The 17,921-nt window shown below is 43.0% G+C and overlaps 1 protein-coding gene across 1 annotated transcript in view; it reads right to left on the bottom strand.

Moving 5' to 3' along the window:
- The window catches only part of Grid1 (glutamate ionotropic receptor delta type subunit 1), a 749,675-nt gene that overhangs the window by 56,151 nt on the left and 675,603 nt on the right, over positions 1 to 17,921 (bottom strand). The window contains exon 13 of the mRNA XM_052190670.1: positions 1,381 to 1,576. Within this exon, the coding sequence (XP_052046630.1) occupies positions 1,381 to 1,576 (196 nt within the window). The remainder of the gene's footprint in view (positions 1 to 1,380; positions 1,577 to 17,921) is intronic.

Raw genomic sequence — 17,921 nt, 5'->3', positions numbered from 1 at the left:
CAGTTATTGAAAGACCAAGGAGAGGATTAAGGGAGTATATGTTTCACATTTCTGTGTGTGTTTGGTGAGGATGGGATTCTACCTTGTTTCTCTGGGACCACTCACAGCTTCTATAACCCTCTCATAAGTGATTTTAGGGATAATAGTTGCCATAGGATATTTGGACAGAAGGATGTGAGCAGCAATAGTAGCAGACACAAGACACCTGCCTTAATCTCACTCCCTTTCTCCCGATCAAGCTTTTAGAGCCACAGAACAGCATGTGCAATGAATGCCAGTCCTTAGAGACAAGGAGTCAGAGTATAACAATAAGCCAGACTCTGTGCCCCTGAAATCCATCTGTTTGATGATCTAGCAATGCTCAGTGCACATTATTGTAGGAAACCAGGCTAAATAAAGGAGCAATGTTTGACAAGCTACTCGGGCCAGTAAGTGCCCCATTTAGATTTTACTGTAGTCTTGACCCATTCTAGTGTTACCTGAGAAGAAAGAACTTCAATTGAGAAATTGCCTTCAACAGTTGGCCTGTGGCATGACTTGAGGACAACTTCCTTGCCTGGTAATTTAAATAGAAGGTTCCAGAGCCCTGTGAATGGTGCTACTCCTGGGAAGGTGGGCCTGAGTTAAATTTTAAAAGCTGGCTGAGCATGATCCATGAACAGTAAGACAGCAACAGGCATTTCTCCATGGTTTCCACTTTAATTTTTGCCTTCTGAACTCTGCCTCAAAGTTGGACAGTAAATTAGTATGCTGATATGAAAAATAACCACTCCTTTCCAAGTCACTTTAAGTCATGGTGTTTATCACAACAGAAAGGCATACAAGAAGAGAATGCTGGGCTTTCTTGGACCCTCCTCCAGCTATGGCTTCTTCCCTCTCCAGTACAGGCTTCATCCCAGAACCACTGTTCTTCCCACCGTCTGCAAAACACATCTCTTCTCCATAACATAAGCCAAAGATGCATAGCCCAAAGATAGTCTCGATAATCTTTGGCTCACATGTGGTCTTTGTTATGCTAGTATCCTAATCAACTCACCATAAGTACACCTGACCCAAAGACATTTTTCTTGTTTCCTGGGTGCTATGTTTTCATCAAGTAATCTCACCTATAAGGGGAGGGCTTCTGTACCACAAGACCAGTAGTATATATGGAGAAAGTCTCAAGGCTCTCTTTTAACCTGTCTGATCTCCCCCGATCAACTTCCCCAAGGAAACTTACAAGATATTTACTGTGTAGCCCCTCAGCTTCTACAGATAAAAGTGGGTATCAACTTGCAGAGTATGAGAGTAGATATCTGCAAAGATATCTGCAGTCTAAAGGATAATCCAACCCATGGCCCCTATCCCAACACCTGTACCCACATACTATGTCTTGCCTACCTTCCTGATACCTTCTGAAGGATTGGACACACAGTTGTCAGCCCCTCCATTCTTGCTTATGGTCCGCCAGAGCTCAGCAAAAGTGCTATCCTGCTCCAGGGGATTGGTCCCCTTGGCTCTGAAGTACTCATAGACAGCAGAGTCCCGGACAGTGCCATAAGACATCTCCAGTTGCTTGGACAGGTCCTGAAATGTCCTGAAAGGCAGTGAATAAAATGTTAGCGAGTGCTGCACACTACACAGTATAAGGATAAAATGGGCTGCAAGCTCCCTCTGAATTCCAGGCCCTGTACTAACCCATTATCCACATTCCTCTAAGCCAACGTACAAATGTGTCAATCCCTCAGCCTGGAGCCAGATCTCCATATGTCACAGATAGGTTTACTCAATATGAACATGTAAAAACAGGTTCTGTGTTGAGCTCAAAGCATAAAACAATGAGTAAGAAATGATTTCTGCCATTAGTGAGCTTGGAATCGAGCTGTAAAAATATGGATCAAGGCAGGAAATCGCAATATAACAGAGTCAGGGCAACAAAAAACAACAATTACCGACAGCTTCTGCCCTGAGCATTCCAACGTTGAGCAGACAAGACGGATGATGAAGATGATAACTAGCCCAACCCTTGGGGTTAGTGTGGCACAGATAATCACTATGACTCTGAATCAATTAAGAGACATCCACTCCAAAACTTTCAGATGTGCTGGCATTCTAGCCAATTAATGACACAGAGTACCTACCAACCAAGTTAATTATTGAAAAATTAATGAAAATTGTGTTTTTACATGGATCTCCTGGGTTTTTTTTTAACATTGAAAGATTCTTAGAAGAGTAAGGAACAATACTTGAGATGGCCTGGATTCACTTTTACAGAGAGAAGAAGCATGCAGCTCCATCAAGGCAGATGTTAGAAGGCCAGAGTATCTTAGGAAACCCCTCAGCAGCCTGATAACAGACACCCAAGCTGGGGTCAGAGAAGAAGGCTTCTTTCTGGAAAGGTAAATACATACACTGCCTGACTTTCTGCTTTGCATGGCAATAAACCCATCTCGAACTGAAAATGCCATTAGGTTGAAAACACCCTTTCTACACCTTCCTTACTGTACTACGCCTATATCACTCATGTTAACATTCATGGAATATCACGCCTGTTTTATAATGGCCCACTTGGAGATCCAGTCACTGTCGCCACCTAGACCCACAAGAGAGAATCTTTCCACATATCACTAGCCTGGGAAGAGATCCAAACTCAACATTCAAAATACAGTATCTAGTGCTTATTATTTTCGCACCATTACACCATCAAAGGCTCTTCAGTTGAGCCACAGTTAAGTCAGGAACCCTCTGTAGTGAGGGCAGGAGAGATGAATTAGTACTGTGCTCTTATTTGCTACTTGAAAAGCAGTGCCTATCATGACATATGAGATATATTGCCATATACCAGGCCAATTTTCAAAATTAAAAATCCTTGATGGGAACCTAGACTTTCTGCCCAGGGTCTAATAAGGTTGCTCTTTCTTTGTTTCTCTTCTGAAAGTCTCAGTATCTCCTCTATCAACCCACACCATTATCAGTACCTCTTGTTTTGATTTTATAATGATATTATAAGCAACATGAGCAAAAAAGGAGTTGGATAAGAAGGAGTTCACTTCATCGTATAGTTTTAAGTCTATCATGAAGAGGAATCAGGAAAAGAACCTGGAGGCAGAAACTTAACCAGAAACCATGGGAGAATATTACTTACTAGCTTGCTCCCCATGGATTGCCAAGCTTATATTTTTATACAACGCAGGACCACCTGCCCTGAGTGGAACCAGCTCCAGTGAACTGAACCCTTCCATATCAATCATTAATCAAGAAAATTTCCTAGTGCCTTACCTTCAAGCAATCTGATGGGGGCATTGTCTTAGTTGAATGCCTGTCTTCCCAAATCTTCCTAACTTGGTGTCATGTTGACAAAAATCTGACCAGTACACCAACCAATCTTGCCAGGTTCATCTCTACAACTTCTGCCTTCTCTCCATCTCCAGTACTTTTCCCTATCCATGGTCAGCACCATTGCCAACCTGAAAGTAAAAAGTACTGCCCATTCTTATCTAAGCTACGAGGCTATGCATCTCCCTTTGCCTGGAATCCTTTTAATCTCACTCACGTACCTGCATGTTTTTTTGCAAATCTATCTTCAAAGCCATCCTCGGCCCAAGTTTTTATATGCTGTCTCTCCATAGCTTGAAGGCTATCATAGCTGCGCCATCTCATTGGTATTTCAAAGAGCAGCATTCCTTAGTAAGGAGAAGTAGTGGCTTTGGAATCCAGCTGCTTTCTGGTTTTTAGTCCCCACTGTCACTAATAGAATGAGCCTGGACAAGTTCACAAATTTCCTTATACCTTCACTTTCCAGATCTTAAGATGAGGGCTGGAAGCAGAGCCTGGAGCAGTGGATTCCGACTGAAGATTAAGTTAGGATTCATTCTCAGGCCAAAGAATATTACCTGATGGGGTCAGTGCGCAAGAGCTGGAGGTCATGGTTCTGAGCTGACATACACATGTGTCCCCATCAGATAAAAGAATATGGAGGCCTGGAGCTAAAGCCCCTCCATCCCCACTCCACGGCCTTGGGTCCAGGGCTGGAGCAGCAGGCACATCAAGCACACAAGGCCCACAAGTGTATGGCTGCTCTCTTCTGCTGTGGTGTTGCTCTCAATAGCAGCCCCTTGTTCCTTGCTATTTGGCCACGTAATAGAGCTCAGGATTCATTTCCACACATTACAGATGAAAGGGAACATAAAATAACAAATTTGATGAAGAAATCTTTCTAATTATTGTTCATTATTTATACCTAATTGAAGCAAGATGTTCCTTTGCTTGAAGGGCCCCAAGGGTTGTAACTCAGCTATAAATCGCCTGTAATGAAAGGAGGGGAAATCTTCTTTTTCCTACATTTATTTTTTTTTATTTTTCTCATGGTAATACAAACAAATACAAGCTTTGATGAATGGGAAGCATCAGGATGAATTACACAGTTGAGTCTAAATACTGAACTACTCTAAATTAACTGCAGTTTCCACAAGCATGGACCGCATGCATAACTTCCAGGGAGCTCTGATCTCCTGTTTCATCCCCATATTTGAAATGGAGATTTCCTCTCTCCTGAGTATTTATTCATGATAGCGCTCCTGGCCAGAACATCATGGATGACAAGCAGGAAGCCTGCATGTTAATGGCTCCATCTGCCTTTCTGTCCCAGAAGAGATTATTGTACCCTCTTCCTCAACATCACCTTCACCCTGGGAGGCTTCATCATCTGACCCACGGTCTCTCTCCTACCACCTATTGCCATAGATTTCTATACAGAGATCTCTCTAATTACAGATGCATACCTTCTCAGCAAAGACTTCCAGGATCTTCCATGCCTGTCACACAATAAGTCCGACGACCATCATGGTTCTGAGTATCTAAGCCTAAGAGGACTGGAAGAGGTGGCCCTGCCTACAGACACCCCAAAGCTATCATCCCCATGGGTAGTTTTCCTTTTGTCAGTTTTAGAGTTTTAGAAAGGGCTCATAGGGAGAGATAATGGAGACTAAGGACAGCCAGTCAACGAGGCTGCCAAGGCAGCCTTGACAATCAACAAAAGACAGATGCTGAAGGCAGATAGGAGCCCCATCCAAAAGAGGGAAGGAGTTTCACCAGGAGCAGACTACATTTGCAGTACATACAGTTTCCCCTTTCAGAGGCCACTCTCTGCAGCAAGAAGTGACTATGAGCATCCAAGCCTTACGTCATCATAAGACAGACGGAGTGCAAACCTGCAAATGTCAGCTTGGACATCTGTCAGTCCAGTGTGTAACAGGCACCTCGATAAGATAACTGAACCAGCTATTATCCCAAGCCGTTTCCAGATGCCTAGTAGGCCAAGAACTGTGACATCTAAAGCAAGAGGTGAATAGTTACAATCTACTGGGAGGTTTACAAGACCTAAGAATGACTGGAGAGCAAACAGAAAACAAATGAGCACACAAAAACAGAACAAAACAAAACAAAACCCAGCACTGAGCAAACAATGTGAGTAGGAATGAAATATAGTTACAAGTGGGGGACCCCTGAACATCCAAGAGAGGAGCCCTAAATTGGGAGCCAGATGTAAGAAAGGGTCTCCTGAAGAAGCATTTAGCTGAATCAGGTAGCCTGGGTCAAGGCAGCCAAGGAAGAACCAGTGGGTAGGGCAGTCTAGGAAGAGAAGAAGAAATCTATCCAGTCCCTAAAGGGTGAGAAAACATGGGTCACGTGGGCTGCACACTACAGGGTGATTTTAGCCAGCTGACAGAGCTTTGGAAAGCTGGTGTCTTTGGACGCGATGCTGTCTCAGAAAAATCCCAGTCATCTGATGTACTCCCTCAGCCTTCACGTAGGCCTCAGAACTGGAGTCTCAGCAGTTCCCTTGGCATGATGAGAGATGCAAATTGTTGACCCCAACCCTAGCTCTAACAATTCAGAACTCTGCGGGCTGGTGCTAGGCTTCTGTGCTTTCATAGCTTTCCAAGAGACTCTAATAAATTAGGGTCTAGAAACACTGACCAAAGCAACACATTTAATAACTGAGGTCTTAGCCTTTATAAGTCATGCCTGTTCCACAGGATTGGTGAATATTAATGATCACAGGCACACATCCAGCCCATTGTCGGTGTTCAGTGGCTGCTCTTCTGTCAGACTGTTAACAAGCAGCCCTAGCATTTGAACCATTGTGGCCATCTGGTGGAGTTGGGGGTGGTGTGCCGATACAGTTTACATTAAAGACTGGAGCATTTGCTGGACCTCACAGTTGAGTTAATGATATACCTTGAGGTCACTTAAGACTTTGCTTGATATCCTACAAACAGCCTGTTTGTTTAACTTGCCTTTAAGAGAACAATGTCATGATCAACCTTACTTGCCTTGGATTTCCCACGTAATCAGGTGATGCAACCTAAACTAATGCAGAGCTTTAATCTCAAATTATATACTCATCCAGGCCTCTAATTTAGAACAGTATGTGTGTGCATGTGGGAGGGAAAGGGGCAAGCATTTGATGAAAACAGCTAATAGTCAAGAGTAACCTTATATAATAATTACCCACCACAAATATTTAAAATGGTATATAGGCATTGCTTGAGAACAGAATGTTTGTAGTACTTTTGGTTAGCTGCATCAGTTCGAGTCAGTTGGGGTCAGCTACTTAATCTCTTATAAAACTCTGTTAAACTTTTCAGTAAAGTATCCCTCATTTCTTCTCCATGTAATGCTGTATGTGTTGCTCAATATATACAAAGCAATGACTTTTGTTAGACACACAGGCAACAGGGACAGACAGAATTCACACATCAGACACAGACTATAGACAAATGAGTTACTATAAACTATAGACAAATGGAAAAGACAGAGAGAAAAGTAGAGAATTTGAGCCGTGGCTTATTCTCCATCAAAATAATATAAGGAAAACTGCTAAAATTTTCTGAAACATTTTGGAGCCTCCAAGGTTAACCTCAATGCTTTAAACCAATACTCAGTTGTAGTCACACTGTATAGAAGAAAGCATGGGTAGGAAGCACACATCAACTTTCAGGATGGTGTAATTAAAGCCTACCTCTCCATCTGTCAATCTATCTCCCAAGGAAAACAGCCCATGCCCCAATTTATTTCTACCTCCCAACCAAGTTATAGGCAAATCCTCCATAACAGCACCTAAACTGTCACCTTATCAATACTGCCTAATTTAGGTTTTGTGGTACCAAATGGGATGGTCTACAACAAATCTGAACACAGACGGGGTATGGAGACACCAGAACTCCTACTTGCTTTTTGAGCAAAATGGCTTCTACTTCAAAAAGGCCACCCTAGAATAGTAGAAAGCACAGGGCAAGGGATCAGGACAAATGGCTTCTGAGACATTGTCTTAGTTAGGGTTTTATTGCTGGGAAGTAACACCATGACCAAGGCAACTCTTATAAAGGACAGCATTTAATTGGGGCAGGCTTGAGGTTCAGAGGGTTCAGTCCATTCTCATCAAGGCCAGAGCATGGCAGCACCTATGCAGACATGGCACTGGAGGAGCTGAGAGTTCTCCAGGTTGATGTCAAAACTGCTAGAAGACTGTTTCCAGGCAGCTAGGAGGAGGGTCTCCAAGCCTACCCCCATAGTGACACACTCCAACAAGGCCACACATATTCAGACAAGGCCACACCTCCTAATAGTGTCACTCCCTGGGCCAAGCATCTTCAAACCACCACAGGCATTATCCCTTGGTTCCTTTGCTCTTAATCAGCTGGTGAAGTGACACAGTACAATCGTGTTCATTTTGAGAATTCCAGCCCCTCTGCCTTTTTCTTTTGGACAACATCTAGTATTAAAATCTTCCCACAACTAAGCCCACTCTCTTCCCCAAGTTTACATTTGAGCCAAAATGTTCTATTCTATACCTCTACTAAAACCCTCTCTTGTGCTGGTTTTCTGTATCTCACATCCTGAACTACTGACTGGAAGGCTTCGCCATTGGAAATCATAATGGATGACCATGAACATCTCAAACAGTCTTACAGATAGGCCTCTGCATGTTACCCTCAGCTCTGAGAGAAGGTCTCTCCATCTGCAATCTAACCTCTTTGAAATTGTATAGTGTCCCTTCTGTCATGGCCAAGGACAGTCTCCACAGCTAGCTCTCACCTCACTTCCTCCCCACACCTTGCCCTATAAATCAATCTTCCTACTTCTAGATAGATTAACAAAGAGATGAATGTGTTTGCGGCATGGGGAAAATCAATAATACAGAATTTATAAACACATCTTTGAATGTTGACAGAAGTATTTACATTGGTAATGGAGATAAATACAGTTGCAGCGTGCAGAATCAATATACCGTATATGTAAAAACAGATTTCAACAACCATGGGACTGCCATATTCTAGATCTCACTAATCTAAATCTAGAAGGACTGTTATTCTTATTATTCTTCCTAAAGGACAGCAGTGGGGAATCCTATACATAAAGGATGGTGGGCATACATAACTCATAAGTGAAAGTCTTTACGATACTGTGTATATGTGCCTGCTAGCATTCCAACACTCAGGTTTCTGACTTGAGTGAATCTACCCAGGATGCTGCTGCACATAGGAAGCATGGCTTCCTAGTTATCCTACTTTCTTCTTGAGAGCTTATACACACACACACACACACACACACACACACACACATATACCCTGTCCCTTTCTCCACTTCTCAGAATTCTCTTATATCCTTTTCTCTCTGCCTCTTCCATGCAGAGCAAGGCTACTCAGGGGCCTCCTTTTTCATTCAATCATCATTCAACACCACCTATTTTTGAAAATCTACTTATATGAGGTCCTGCTGTAGGTTTAGGGATAGAGTAAGAATAACAGAGGTCTTGGTTTCATGACATCTACATGTCATGTTAAGATTGGAGAGCGAGAGAAAGGCACCAACAATTATGCGATGCTGGGGTCTAAAAACAGAAACTCTATCATAGGCTCTGATGGTCTTGTGAAACTCTGTCACAGATCTTTTGTTTTTGTGTGTTTGTTTTAGTATGCTTTTTGTTTTCCCCAATACTTTAAAAAGCATTATAAAAGTTAAAGATAAAAGAAGCCACTGTGCATGTAAACACAGTTCAGATCGAGGCCTTGGTTGGCAGACTCTGATGAAGATATTGCTGGGGAGATAGCAAAGCATTAATACAGTTTGTGGAAAGGAATGGAGAAGATAATTATATAAAGAAGCCAGACAGTGCTTTCAACCCTAGCTTTGGCATTTGGGCACGTTTCTCTCTCTTTGCTTGTATCAGACAAAGACGAGTTGGAGGGCATAGGTACATGGAAGGCTGGACTGAGACCAGCAGCATCTGTCCTCCAGGGGAAGAGGCAGTGTGGCTACAGAGGCAGCCTGTCAGTTTCTTACTCCAGATACTTCCCCCCTAGGCCATCTAGCAAGCCTGGAAGACAATGAGGCTGGATACACACAGGTTCCTCATGTCCAAAGCCTACTCAGGGCATAGTTCTAAGTAATAAGCAGAGTGACAATCCCAGATCAGGAAAACTGGCCTGGCAATGAAGCAGGGCCCACTACAGGATGAAGTCTGATTGCCCATGACAAGCTTAAAAAACAAAAAAACAGACAACAAAAACAATAATAAAAAACTGTGCTTAACACATTCTTGATATATTAAATGAAACATAAATAATTTGTGTTTTAAATTACATTATTAGAGTATATTATAATTATTTTACTATTTTAGTATTTTATTATACCTAATTTATATAGCAGTTTTGGAAAAAAAAGATGAACTATAAACTTAAGCACCATTTTTTGTAGGCATCTATATTGTGTCTTGTTGAGTATTTCTCAGGTCAGAGGAGACCACTATATTGTGTGATTATTCAGAACAAAGAAAAACACCCTTCAATATTAGGAAATAGTATCTAATTCCACTTTTAACAAAAAATCATTAGTAAGAAGTAAACAAACAAAAATGAGATAAACAGAGATTACTTCAAGGCTTCTAGTTCTAACAAATGTATTCCTGCAAAATTTGCGTTTGAATTATATGTAAAATGTGACCTGAATGATTTTTTAAATCCCTCTGATATGCAAATAACCATTCTGGACTCTGGGAACTTAGCTCTGAGCTCTCTCTCTTCTTTTCCATATCCTCTTTCTTTCCAAGCAGGGTAGGACTCCTTGTCAGCTAAGACCCACTTCAAACTAGAGCCACCCTCTCCTGCATCCCCCATCCAGTATCTACTCAGCAGGCTATCTTGGAATAGATTGACTCACATAGCTCAATCTCCCAAGAGGCAGACACATGGAGACGCACACCTAAAATTTCCAAGGCCTGCCTCCCCAACCCAGGGCTCAGGGATAAATTTCCTATACCAAGGCCAGGCTAGCATATCCTTGACTTCTACATCATTCAACTAGATTTAATCCAGGCCTGGACCCTGGAAGTGATTGGATTCAGTGATGAAAGTTCCTAAAAATAAGGCAAGGGACAGCAGAAGGTCTGCGTGTATGGCAAACTCTCAATTTCCACAGTCAAGTCTGCGGGCCTCTGCTGTCCTCAGTGAAGAAGACTCATGCCTCCTGTAACTAGAGTTTCTGCTCTCCCCACCCACTAGCCTCTTCACATATCCTAGGCTCATGGAGTACTATCATGAAGGACCCCTGTCCACTCATGTCTTCTAGTCTGCATTCATACATTGCCTGCTAAGCTGTACCCAAGAAATCTTCTCAACTGTCACATTTTATAAAAAGAATGGGTCTTGGAGCCAAGGAGATGGCTCAGCCAAAGCACTTCCTACTGGTGACTGCTGGGGCTTGCTACCAAAACCCCTACCCATAAGTGCTGAGTAGGTATGGTGGACTTCTTGTAATCCCAACATGCGGGAAGCAGAGACAGTGCATACCTGGAGCAACCTGACTAGCTAGGTTAGCCAACGGTGTGCTCTGGGGTCAATTGACAAACCTTGCCTTTTATCATTTGCAGTAGAGAGTGATCAAGGAAGATACCAGACAACTTTAGGCCTCCACATGCAAGCACATACTCATATATGCTCACACACATGTATTTATAGACACACATGTAAACATGCATACATACAAGTAGACACACACTATACATATACATGCAAAAATGGATGAAAGGAAGAAAGGAAGGAAGGAAGGAAGGAAGGAAGGAAGGAAGGAAGGAAGGAAGGAAGGAAGGAAGGAAGGAAGGAAAGAAGGAGAAGGAAGAAGGGCAAGTCTACATCCACAATATCCATGTCACTCTGTGCTGTAGGCTGAGCCTTGTCCTGACACTTACCATGGTACATCATGTATTCTGTGTTCCTGATTCAACTGTGAGCCCCATTGAGCATGAACTATATCTACTTGTCCCATATATGCAATGGTAGACAGCAGTAAAGTAGCTGGTTCTGATTTAACCATATCCTGTGCTTGAAGCTCAAAAGCTGATTGTAGCTGGAGAAAAATCCTGAAGCTAGCATGCTAATGGGTCTAACTTAGAACCACTAACCTCACAGACTTCAAGTGGACCCTCGATGCTGCTGGGCCATCTTCTATATTTCTCTGTACAGTCGAGTCTACCAGTCTCTTGGAGGGCTCTCAGAAAACAACCCTGCTTATCATTCCCCAAGAAAGCCAAAGCCATGAATAAAGAATTCAGCTTTACTAAAGAACTCAGATTTCTAAAAACCACTGCGCACCCACCTGATTTCTTTATAAGCTGGCACCTCTGCTCCCGCTCCTATTAACTATATCCATTTGTCTCCTAGATGTAGGAGTTGCCTGCATTCTCGAGGCACATTGCTCTTCCAGTTATCACCCCTGTCTCTTATATTATGAAATTACGTCTTTATATGGCCCATTTCCATGGGCTTCAAAACACATCTATCTTCTATCTTTAAACAATCTTTGATACTGCATTTCATCCCAACCTCCATCCAGTTCCTGGAGAGAGTTATCTGTGGCTGTCATTTCCACCACTCTTTCCCATTTCTTATGATCGTGACTCACTCATCTGGCTAACCACTAAGCAAAAGCTGTTTTTCTCAAGGTCATTAATGACCTTCCAACTATGGAGTTTCCACTCTTTCCCACATCAGAGTATTTGACAAATGATCACTCTCTCTTTCCTAGAGCATTTCTTTCCTTGGGTTTCAGAAAAATCGTGAATGACTTTTCTTAGTTCTTTATTTTCACAGATTGAATCCTAGAGTGTTCTGGAGCTGGGGTATCAGATCCCTTCTTCTCTAAAGACAAACTTTGACCAGAATTCCATGTCCATTAGCTGGAGACACATCTCTACACTCTGGATTCGCAGTGAACCATTAAGCCCTAATTTGCCCTACAGGCTCCTTGAAATCATCCAAGTGACAACTCCATTTAGTTGACTAATGTTTCCAGACTAAACACAGTCAAACTCAAACACTTAAAATATAAACCCCTGAGCCTAGACTGAGCCTGCTCATCCTCTCATTTTTCCTTCTCAGTCAAATGTTGTTCTGTGTGCACTGAATTCCTGACAGTCTTTACAGTGTTACGGTCTTTACGAGGCCTTTGCTGACAACCATGTATAAAATAGCTATCCCTTAATGCATATGGTAAAAATAAATGTAGCCCAGTTTGTTATACAGCTGCTTGATGCCAGTTTCACTCTAAGAACAATTTCTGACTGTTTGCTTTACACCACCAGTATCTATAATTTAGGTTATAAGCTATCTCCATTGGCCTGGGACTGAGGGAATTTCAGATATTGATGAATTTCAAAGTAAAACCCAGGAAAATTCTAGGCAAACTGGTATAATTTGTCCCTTATCTACAGTATTCCTTTGGCATATGGTATATACCAATGGATACAGCAGGTACACACACATACACACACACACACACACACACACACACACAGAGAGAGAGAGAGAGAGAGAGAGAGAGAGAGAGACATAATTAGCTTTGTCATGTCTTTAAAATGTCTAAACTGGCATTTTTTTGTTGGAAAAAAGTCTCCATTGAGGATGCTTGAGTTGGTCTTGGAGCTTGCAGCTTCCCACAGAGTACTCTCTGTACAGATCGTCACCCCCACTTCTTCACAGGGGTAATGTCAAGGGTTGAAGCTTCAAGATCCAGTTTTCTCATGGATTCAGTAGAAGTCAGCGTCTGTGAGCTGAGAGAATTTCTGAGGTGCAGCTGTTGTCTGCTTCCCTGGCTCCTGTGTCCCTGCCACTCAGTGGGAGCCTTGCACAGCATCCCTGGCAGTGCCGCTGAGTGCCTCCATGCCAAGAACATGGCTGGCTCCCAGTTATTACCACCCACAAATGCTTGCTGCCACAAATCAGTACAAAAGCAGGATGAGCCATTGACCTTTAATATATCAGTGCTGGGGCTCTTAATTCACTATGAGCCTGTCACAAATGTGGCTGAAATGCAAATGAGAGTAGCTACCCTCCCAGAAGGCAAGGAAGATGCCACCCACCCCCAGCCACCTGGCACACTAGGACTCTCCTTCCACTCCAGGGCAATACCCTTTGTCTCCTCTGCTCCTTCTGAGCTCCAGCCCTCATTCCTTCCTTACAGACACATGCGCCCTCTGTTTTGTCTGCTTCTTTGTCATATAGTGACTGCAACTCCAGGACTGTATGAATGCTCCATCCGTACTGCTTCCTTTAGCCTTGGCAGTATCTCTTTCAGAAAGGTTATTATAACATCCCACTCCTTGCTTTACAGACGAAGAGTCAGAGGCCCAGAGACATCAAAGAGCTGGTGGAGGTAACAAGTCAAGGAGCTGTCTTCAAACTCAAGATTGCTCGGTGAAAAAAAATCTGTATGCTCCAGCTCTGTCAAGTAGTGATAGATACCAAGTAGCCTGAGCTAAGTAGGGGGAGTGCAAAGGAAGCATTCAGATGCCAGAGAACATCACCAACAATGTATGACTAGGATTAAACACAGTCTGGAAGGAATATCATATCGAACTGATTCTAACTTGGCGGAAGACAAAGCATTAGAGGTTGGAGCAAAGAGAGAAGGTTAGTGGGAAAGGAGAGACCAAGGTAACAACTCAAAGAAAAAGAGGAATTGACACATAGAAGAGAGGCATTGAAAATGTCCCACACTGAGGTAACAGCATTTACAAATCATGGATATCCGTGAGGGTGCAATATTCTAAGAACCATTAATGGTTTACTAAGAAGAAATGAAATGGTAAACAATGAAGGAACATTAACCTCGGGGTCCAGAGACAACAATCATCCATAAAATACTTAGAGGATCATTATAATGGAACTGCAGAAGCACAGGGATAATGGAAAAATGATGAGGTATCAATGCCACTTAGACAATTAGAGGGTCACAGAATAGAGAGGTGAGTGGGTGGCTTGTCCTATATGCCAGAACAGGGGCAGGCTATAATAGAAAAAGGGGTCATAGGAACATTAGAACACAGCTATTGAATAACAATAAGTATGTACTTGCATATGTGTAGTGCATGCAGGCATACAAGTCAAGGTCTAGGTGTGTGCAGGTATGACAATATACTTAAGGATACCAGGATAGGAATGAGAAAGAAATTTCGAAGGAAGGAATTGTTGGAGGACCTGAACACTTGGCTTGAGGGGTGACATTTGTTATGAGAAACTTCAAGACAAAGGAGACACAATGCCAGGATGGGCATTCCACAGGAGGCCAACTCACATCTAAGCCAAACAGGGCCAAGACAACTGCTCAGAAGTCTTAAGTTTGTTTATAAACTACATGGGTCTTGGCAGTCAGCATCCATGATGCAAGAAAACAAAGGTCTTTCCTTGTGGCAAAGCCTGAAAGAAAATACTAGCACATGGGAGCCTATTACCCAACATTGCAAAACCAGCTATAATTAAATGTAAAGCCACAGATGGTAACCCATTCTGAATCAGTTTGCAGGAACAAAAAAGTTACCTGAGTTATTGAGTTCAGTGACAGAGTCAGAAAAGGAGGATGCAAGACACAGGGTATGTAGGATCACCCTCATTTGAGTTCAGAGGATGGAAGTTGAACATTAAAACAAATGCTCTTATAACAACTGGCTAATTCATCTCCAGGATCTTCTTTTCTGACCAGGTAGTTTCTCTCCTCACCAGTAAGGTTTGGGAGCTGACCCATGTGAAGATCTAGGTGAGCTTGTTGGTAAACCTAATGCCAAGCCTTCTCAAGCCTGCATGTGGAAGGTGCACGACTTATCATCCTTAGCCAGCTCCAACTCGGAATGATGTCCAAGCCATACAGTCATAGATGATTTTATAGGGAAGGTTCTTGTGGAAACATTAGTAATGTCAAGTGCAAGTCACACTATCACTACACAGTAGATCCACAGGTTCCATAAGCCTCAGCCTGGCATTCTTTCAAGCCAATGACAGAAAATGTAACAATGACCATCAGTAGACCATTTGAAGGGAACAAAGCACCTAGCTACAGAATTATAGAAAGCACCACAGAAAAACTGTTAGAAAAATGCCTGGAAGGGCACAGGCATTTGTGGGCATTAAATCTACCCTACCATGATGTGTCCTCTTTCGTGGTATTCTCCTAGCAATTCTGAGATTAGCAAAAGCCTTCAGTATCAGCCCCTAACTTGGACCAGCTCACTCAGGACAGACAGCTGAGCATGGAAACCAGTCTGGTCTGGCATCCTCTTGACAAGTAGGAGGAAATTAGGAGAGCAGCATATGCCAGTTCAAATGCTCTCTTCCTGAGAGCCTTGCCCAGGAAGCACAGCACATCAGTGATCTAAGGGGTGCCCTGACAGGATGGCAGCATAGGGTGGGCACTCAGAATGTAAGCAGTGACAACGACAAGGATATCAATTTTCCACTTATAAACTCTGTGGCCTTGAACAAATTGTGCCTCTCCTGTGGCCTTTTTCTATATTCGTATCCTTGTTGGCAGAACATGGATATTCATGGGTTGGGTGAATCCAGGCAAAACCATAGGAGCGTTCCATGAGCATTAGCTGCTGCTGTGACTGTCAGTTATCCTGAGCAGCAAATGAGAGATTGGGCTCTAGAGTGGTTATAAGTGGCCAGGGTATATGACAGGCTCAGAAGTCACTGACTGCCTAGAACAGCGTGTGCTTGTTTCAAATTGGGTGCTTTTAATGGCTTACGATTTCTGTGCAGTTACAAGTCCAGCACTTCTTTTGCTTGCAGACAACATTTACATTCTTTCTCTGGTCCTATGAACATTGGCAATAGAAAGCACTGGACAAGATGACCGCCAGCTCTTCCCCTGCTGTGTTGTCCCATCATCCTGCAGCTTGCGTTGGAACAAAAATCTTGTTTAGGATTCTTTCTTCCAACAGAGCAGTATCACGGACTGTTTTCTCTGAAATGGTGTTTTTCTCTGAAAACTGGAATCACATTCCGTTGTCTGTTGAGACTCAGGCATACCATAGGGAGGATATCACAAACAGACTTTGGAACAATTAAAACTCAGCTTATGCAGACACTGGGAGCATTGCCCATGCAGGGCACAGGCAGCTATTCTCCAGAAGCAGAGGCCTGTGAGCCCCTCCCCAAGTGACAAGCAGACCATAGCCACGTGACACTTGAAAAAGCAAAGCAAATTCACACCTCCAAAGGCATGAGCTCAGGGGGCTGCAGGCTTCCCTGATTTGGCAGCATAATGTTCTCTCACAGTTCCATGGGATGGAAAATAACATACACACAAAAACAACCCACAAAGATAGAGTGAAGCTAACCCTGTCTCCAAACGTAAGAGGAGTTTCATTTCTGCTGGAAGCTGCCTGTCATTTTTCAAGGTGGATCTGAGTCTCCTGGAAATCCACATAGACCTTTGTTACTCGAAGATGGTCTTCTCTTCACCATCCTCCCAAGAACCCCTGTCTCCTACAGGCAAAGATTTGCAGAATTCATTCTCTTCCTTCTCTTCCAGACAGTGGGCATCTATGTTAAGAGGGACAGATGGTGCCTTCCATGCTTCCTGGACTTCCCAGAAGTACCACATCCGGGTTGTGTGTGGATCTGGACCTGTGCATCCCAAGGATTATCAAGCAAGCATTTAATTCTGATATGTTTGAGTGGATGAACACCAGATGAGCCATGATTCTACTGTACAACCTGTTATTTCTTTCCTATTCTAGATACTATTGTTAGAAAGAAAGAAAGAAAGAAAGGAAGGAAGGAAGGAAGGAAGGAAGGAAGGAAGGAAGGAAGGAAGGAAGAAAGAAAGAAAGAAAGAAAGAAAGAAAGAAAGAAAGAAAGAAAGAAAGAAAGAAAGAAAGAAAGAAAGAAAGAAAGAAAGAAAGAAAGAAAGAAAGAAAAAGAAAACAGGGATACTTTACAGATCACTCTATAGGTATTTTGAACCACACCTTTCTTAGATTGGGTAGAATGGGTAGAGAAGAAAAGTCAGAAGAAAGTTCGTGCTGTTGGCTTCAGGCGACTCCCAAGAAGACGGGGACTCAGATAGGTTGGCTTCATGTGCAAGGTGAACACAGACACAGTGAACAACAGCAGCAAAAGGCAGAAGCAGGTGGTGCAGGGGCAAGCAGGGCCATCACCTGGGAGTTGGCTTCTTTACAAACCTGTCTACTGCATCCCATTCTTGCCTATCTTCTGTCTACCCACTCCACCGAGTCAGTCCCACGCTGACACAGGCTCCCATCTTCCAAACACCAGCAGGTTCCCCTATGTCACAGGTTCACTCTAATCAGCATTTTGGGGGGCATAAATGTGTCTGATATGTGCCCTGATGAAGGAGATACAGGGTCCTGTTATACAGTGGAGACAAGATGCTCTATGAGCAGATTCTGACTATGGAACTTACTGAAAATGCTTTGTGGCTCCCCACTGCAGTCATGCTGAAGTGACCCACCCAAGTATAATTTCTTATACCATACAGAACTTGTCTCACATAGTGATCCACCATTATTTCATACTTTGTCTTCTGGTCAGACTGATGTTTACTCTAAGCTCACAGCTGTCTCCTCTGGTCTCTTCCATATG

Source organism: Apodemus sylvaticus, chromosome 8 (genome assembly GCF_947179515.1).
Source record: "Apodemus sylvaticus chromosome 8, mApoSyl1.1, whole genome shotgun sequence".
NCBI lineage: Eukaryota > Metazoa > Chordata > Mammalia > Rodentia > Muridae > Apodemus > Apodemus sylvaticus.
This window is presented reverse-complemented; position numbering and strand designations above follow the sequence as displayed.